This window comes from Hordeum vulgare, chromosome 1H, assembly GCF_904849725.1.
Source record: "Hordeum vulgare subsp. vulgare chromosome 1H, MorexV3_pseudomolecules_assembly, whole genome shotgun sequence".
NCBI lineage: Eukaryota > Viridiplantae > Streptophyta > Magnoliopsida > Poales > Poaceae > Hordeum > Hordeum vulgare.
The window spans coordinates 488682054-488688514 of record NC_058518.1 but is presented as its reverse complement, the minus strand read 5'-3'; the positions used below and the strand labels follow the sequence as shown (position 1 = coordinate 488688514).

Sequence of the window (6461 nt, the reverse complement as noted above, 5' to 3'; positions counted from 1 at the left end):
GCTTGTGCGTGCCCGTTTGGATAGTTACGGGTACAAAACAGGGCAATGCTCGCCGGTCGCGCGCGGACCGTCCGATCCGTCAGCTGTAGACGGACAGCGTCGTTAGATCTTTATGCAGCAATTTTTTTAATGCAACAAATTTCGTCCACGTGCAGCAAATTCGTCAACGGTTGCAACAACAAAAAAATTATCTACGTGATCGTAGTAAAAAAATAAAGCTGATGATGCGTGGTAGCAAAACAAAAAAAGGTTGTAGCAAAACAATCCGGTGAACTCGAGTTACAAACTCTGACTAATCGTATATGCAACTTTTTTAGTGAAGGTGTAGCAAAAAATGTTGCCGGTTATAGCAAAAATTAACGCGGTTGTAGCAAAAAAAATTAACGAACTCGAGTTGCAACCAAACGTAGATGCAACTTTTTTAATGAAGAAGTTGCAACAAAATAGAAAAGGCTTGTAGCAAATTTAACCGCGTTTGTACCAAATCTACACTAAAAAAGTATTGCATGTGTGGGCCAATATACCAAATTTATATATGGTTGCAGCAAATCTGTACTAAAACAATGTTGCATGCTGCTGCCAGGCGCGCGAGCCGTGAGCGACCGGCCGAACCGTGCTCTGGTTGTAAGCATTTACCTACAAAATACGATCTACCGCGTGGATCTAAAAGGATGCATGCCTGTTTTTATTCATCCGCGACCAATTTCAGGCTTAAATTTAGGCCGCATTTGTGTTGGCACGGACACATGCCCATGTCATCCGTCCTTCTTTTCCCTTTGGCCCACTAGTCGATGGTACGTACGTCAGTCTGGCCTAGGGCCTGGTCGCGCCAGCAGGCCGCCTGGGAGGCCCCTGGCCCCCCTCTGGTACATCTTCGGTGATCCGGAAACTTCTGTTTCGCTGATTTTTTATATATATTTTCTGGATAAAAGCCCCTGTAAAGTAGACATCAGCAGACAGAAACTGGCACTGGGTGCACTGAGTTAGTAGGTTAGTCCAAATATGTGTAAAATGATATAAAAGTGTAGCAAAACATATAACAGTCTCACCGAAAAAATCATGGAACAAGCAGAAATTATAGATACGTTTGGGATGTATCAGGTGTGGCCATGGCTGTGGGCGATGGTTCATCTCGATGGTTGTTCGGCGGCGGCTGCCTCCTGCAGCGCGTTGGCGGGGTGTGTGGCACACCCGTGAGCTCCCTTCACGACCCTCATACCCTGCAGGTGCGGCCCCGGCCCCAACGTCCATGCACATGTGCCCTCTTCCAGTGTCCATGATTGGCCGGAGTGTCTCCAAATCCGACGCTCCCCGCGATCGATTTGCGTCTACTTCCGGCTCATCCGGCTTGTCGGTGTCTCAGCGGCCCCACAAACACCCACTCGAGGCGTCTGTGGTTAGCCGACATCCACCCGATGCGGCTTCGACTCCGGTCTGCCCCTGGAGCTGCGCCCCTTCCAGCTCCTTTGGCTCGCCGGCGTCCGTGTAGCTACGGTCCCGACGGCCCGGATCTGCGGTCTTCTCTGGATCTTGGCTCGTTCGGGTCTTCGTCCACCGTCGCATCATATATTCCGTCCTTCCGCTTGGCTGCCCAACCCTGTCCACCTTCGTGTTTCGTCCGCCCTTCAGCATGTTTGCTAGCTCATTCTTCCGACAGTGCCCGATGCCTCCTTCAAGGGCAGCCGTCACTCCACTTCCTGCTATGGCTGTTCCGGCCTCCAACCCGACTTCTTCCTCCTTGACTATTGCTCCGACGGCTTGGGATTGCGCAGAATTGGCGAGGGTGAAATCCTTGCTTGATCTTTATATGCTGGCAGTGGTCACACCCGCGGATGCTATTTTCCTTCTTGGAGGCGTTGCCATGGCCGTTTTCTGTGCCCCACTCCGAGCATCAGGGGAAACCTAGATCCTATTTTGCGGACCGGACGACGATGGCGTCACGACGTCGTTTTCCTTCATGAAGGTGTTGTCTTGTGTACTCCTGGTGTCCTCGGTGATAGTTTCGATGATGTTGTTCGTCTTGTTGGTTTGGTTTGGGCTGCGTTCCGGGGTGGCGAGATTAACCATGGTTTTTTCTGCTTGGGGTGAGCATTCCATGTCTTTATGAATCGGTAGTCATGTACACGCCGCCGGGGTTTGTGTCATGTGTTGTATCATCCTGTATCATCCCTGTATTCACTCTTAGAGCAATTTTAGTGGGACGACCCATTTCATCCGTCGTCGTCTGTTTGGGTCGGCGCGGACACAAAAGGCGGCCCAATGCGACGACCCAAACGGACGCGCGTCCGTTTTCGTCCGCGGGTGACTCATTCCCGGTCCATTTTTGAGCCGGATTTGCGTCGGTGCGGACATGCGACGGACGCGCACACGCTCGCCTTCTCTTCCCCCGGACCCGCTGGTCGGAGGCACATTGACCTCCCCTCATCCAACCCTCGCCCGCCTCCTTCGTCGCCGAGGCCGCCGCTCATTTTTCCGGCTACTCTGCCAGCTGTCGGCACCCCCAAATCCGCCCAGCAACGCCGGCCACTCCCATGTCGCCCACCACCGCCGCCTTGCCTTCGGGAGCCAACTGCTTCCCACTCCCCCGCCCCCACCACACAGCCCGCCCCGACCAAGAAGCCGACTCGCCGCCCGATCAGATCCTCACCGGCACCTCGTCGGACACCGGCAGGGCAGCTAGCTAGTCCGTGCGCGTCGCGACTCCCTTCGCCAGTCGTCTCCTTCGTCGACACCCGCAAGTTGTTCGACAGTTTACCAAGGTACAAAATGGACTCCGCCGATGAGTTCTTTTTTCACAATTTCCTTTGCGACTCCGATGTTTCGTCGTTCGATGACGAGGAGGAGGTTTTGGTTGCCGTGTTGGTCCATCACCACCTCAACAGCTAGCGGTCGTTGTTCCGTGGCTCCATTCCGGGCCACCTTCCGGCGTTGAATCGCAACCGAGAGCGGGCATTTCCTTCTTTGAAATGACTACTTTGATCCAACAAACCTGTTGTTCAAACATAAAAAATTCCGTTGGGAAACTCACGTGCAACTGCAAAATGATTTGGTTGAGCATATGTGGGCTCATGTTGGCAACCAATAGATTTATCTTTTTTTATTCGTTTGCAAAACTATGTGAGAACTATGTTATTTTTATCCGGCTTATAAAACTATGTTATTTTTGGTTCAAATTTTGTTATTTAATTCAAACTATGAAAATCATGTAAAATATGGCGGTCAGCCGGCCACGACGGCATATATGGATCGGTGCATTGGACGCGCTGCCGGCCCCATATCTAAAACAGGGCGGGCGCTAGGCGGGCGGCCGACCCAAACGGACAAATAGCGTATAAAATCGCTGTGATGGATCCGTTGGAGTTGCTGTTAACTTCTTTTAACAATGGAAAATAATAAGCAATCTTGCGTACTCGCGAAAAAGGAAAAAACTCTCTGCAGTTGTAGCATTGCTCCACGCGCAGTTCTCGATGTGATCCACAACCACCTGGAGTAAAACAAGTCTGGCAGGACGCTTTTGCGTGTCGTGTGGATGCAATGCGAGCGGCCGCTCAGTTCGTTGGTAGAGGACGCAGAATTCAACGGCCGGAACTGGTTGGAGATGGCGAGCCCCAGCGACGGCGCGCGGCTGGATCTTCGGCGCCGGGGGTCGCCACCGGAAAAAGGATAAGGAAAGGAGGTGGCGGCCAAATCTGGGGAGACAGCGAAGTCGCACGGAGCCCCCACCCCCCGGCGGTCCACGCGCTCCGCCTCGCGTCGCAGGCTGGCTGGCACTGTCGCACGGCAGCGGGAAATACCACCATTTGACCTCGCGCCCCGCCCCGTTAAATCACGCCCGCCCCCGAGGAGGAGGACAGTCGAGGACTGACGCAGACCCAGCAGCTGAAAGAGCACGAGGACAGTCGAGGAGACGGCCGTCGTCCTCGAGGCGCCGGCTGGAGGTTGCGCGCGTGGCGACCATCACGAGAGCACAGCGCCGGCGAGGTGTATCTCAGGTCAGATTGTGTTTTCGGTTTCGTCCTTCTTGCTGGGCTGTTGCCTGACGGGAGGTTGAATGCCAACGCCTGCCTGCAGCTGCAGAGCCTCTCGCGGCACCGTGCTGGTGCAGGATCGATCACCGATGGGCTGCGCCTGGTCGTCGTCGTCGCCGTCGCGTTCGCCGTCGAATCGTGAGCAACGCGCCCAGGGGTACGAGGAGCCCGCCGTCCTCGCCGCCGAGACTTCCTGTACGCGACCGCCTCTGAAAACCTCACCTCACGCATTCATTCCCAGCTGACTGTGGATACAAGTTTGCCTCTGCCTTTCCTGATCTGTGACTGACTGAACTTCGTGTGCAGTCACGGTGAACGAGGTGGAGGCGCTGTACGAGCTCTACAAGAAGCTCAGCTTCTCCATCTTCAAGGACGGCCTCATCCACAAGGTAATTAAGGTCCTACCATTATCGTACTACATCGATCTCGTGATCCAAAGCTGATATCATTAATGATCTTGCCTGGGTTCTGAATTTGTGGTTGATTCGTTCTTCAGGAGGAGTTCCGGCTGGCCCTGTTCAGGAACAGCAAAGGGGCAAACCTCTTCGCGGACAGGGTGTTCGACCTCTTCGATCTCAAGCGCAACGGGGTGATCGAGTTCGGCGAGTTCGTGCGCTCGCTCAGCATCTTCCACCCCAAAGCGCCTGAATCTGACAAGACCGCGTGTAAACCTCCTGTCCTGTCCACTCATCTCCTTGCCCTCTCCTCCCTTGGAAAGGAAATCAGTCACCATCTCTTGTTTGTCTCCATCGTTCTCTTTGCAGTTGCATTCAAGCTGTATGATCTGAGGGGGACAGGATACATCGAGAAAGAAGAGGTACGTACTACTAAATCATTTTCTCATCCAACCCGCATAGGGCATAGCGCACTTGTTGTAGGGCGCGCTCATCTGAATTGTAAATTTATAATTAGCACATTGCCTGCATAGCTTCGGGAGATGGTGGTGGCACTTCTTGATGAGTCCGACCTATGCCTCTCCGATAGCGCCATCGAGGAGATTGTCGATAATGTAATCAACAAGATATATTCAGTCATTCGGAACTATTTTACTTCCTTTTAACATCTTCTGTTCTCATCTGCTCCATTTGGACTGCCAGACATTCAGTCAAGCAGACTCGGATGGTGATGGCAGGATAAACCCCAAGGAATGGGAAGAGTTTGTCAACAAGAACCCGGCATCGCTGAGGAACATGTCACTGCCCTATCTCCAGTGAGTACTCCCGTCTTCTGCTTTACTCTTCATTACTGCTTACGAGCTGATAGTTACTTCACTTTTCAATTTCTCAAGTATTGTTAGTTCAGCTTCTTCTAGGCTGTCTTAGTTTAGTCTCCTTCTAATACGCAAACGCCATATTTCGATGAGTGGCAGCAGTTGTGCTGTGCTTAAGAGTAAAATCTTTTGATGTTTTTTCTCATTACATTTCACGTGATTTTTTCGTTGTTGTGGCTGATATTGTTTCAGGGACATTACGACGACGTTTCCGAGCTTTGTAATGCATTCAGAAGTCGAAGATTATAGTGGAATTAGCAAATAATATGAAAGGCATGGTTATCGATGCTATATGGTCCACTAATTTCTAACCTAAGTCAGCATTGAACACATTTGGAGCCAATGCATTCAGAAGTGAGCTGCAAACAGAATTTTTCCTGGAACTAATAGGAGGAGCACAGAAGCATCTACGTGATCTTGACATAAAGATCATATCGTGAAATACTTCAGAAGTGGGCCATTTTCATGCTAAAATCATTATTAAGGATCAAAACAGTGATTGTGGCCCATCCAGGCGACAGACACAGAGGGGCTATAGAAACAATTCTTTGAATGACAGAATAGACCGTTAGATTGAAGATAGATGGCTCAGATTCGAACGGAAGGATCTATGTGCATAGATACATCTCCACCAACAAGTTACAAAGCATATGTTTTCAGTAATGCTAATTGGCGAATGTTCGGTTGGGGTGGGGGGAGGACTCCCAGCGAATGTCTTCAAGGAAGCATTGTTTCATTAGAACAGACAACCAACAATGTTTCTTTTGATATCAATATGAACTTAGGAAACATTGTGTTATCAGTGACTTGAAGGAAGCAAGAAGTTGTGGCGCATTTAAAACATGTTGTATGAACGGATGAAGTATGAAAACTATCTTATGTTTGGTTATAAGAAAATCAGTATTGCGATGGAAACACTTTTGTAATGGATGAAAGCAAAAGTTTTCTTGTGTTGGAAACATGATAAAAAAAATATGGGACTCAATTTTTTCCATGTGAAAAAATAAATCTCAGAAGCAATTTTTTGTTAGATTGCTTTAGAAGAAATTGGGTTGTTAGTGGAAGCAAATTTTTGGTGTATTGGAAACAAAAATTAAGTCACAATGGACACAAGTTATAGTTACATCAGAACAATAAGAAAAAAATACTAACATCCAAAAATC

At 50.0% G+C, this 6461-nt stretch overlaps 1 protein-coding gene across 1 annotated transcript; it reads left to right on the top strand.

Moving 5' to 3' along the window:
* Positions 1-4081: 4081 nt before the first annotated feature.
* LOC123417581 (calcineurin B-like protein 4) lies at positions 4082-6198 on the top strand. Its single transcript, XM_045106910.1, has 7 exons — positions 4082-4223; positions 4335-4417; positions 4525-4693; positions 4793-4845; positions 4957-5037; positions 5126-5238; positions 5491-6198. Exons 1-7 carry the CDS (start codon positions 4118-4120, stop codon positions 5561-5563), a joined length of 678 nt encoding a protein of 225 aa, XP_044962845.1. The 5' UTR covers positions 4082-4117; the 3' UTR covers positions 5564-6198.
* The last annotated feature ends 263 nt before the right edge of the window (positions 6199-6461 follow it).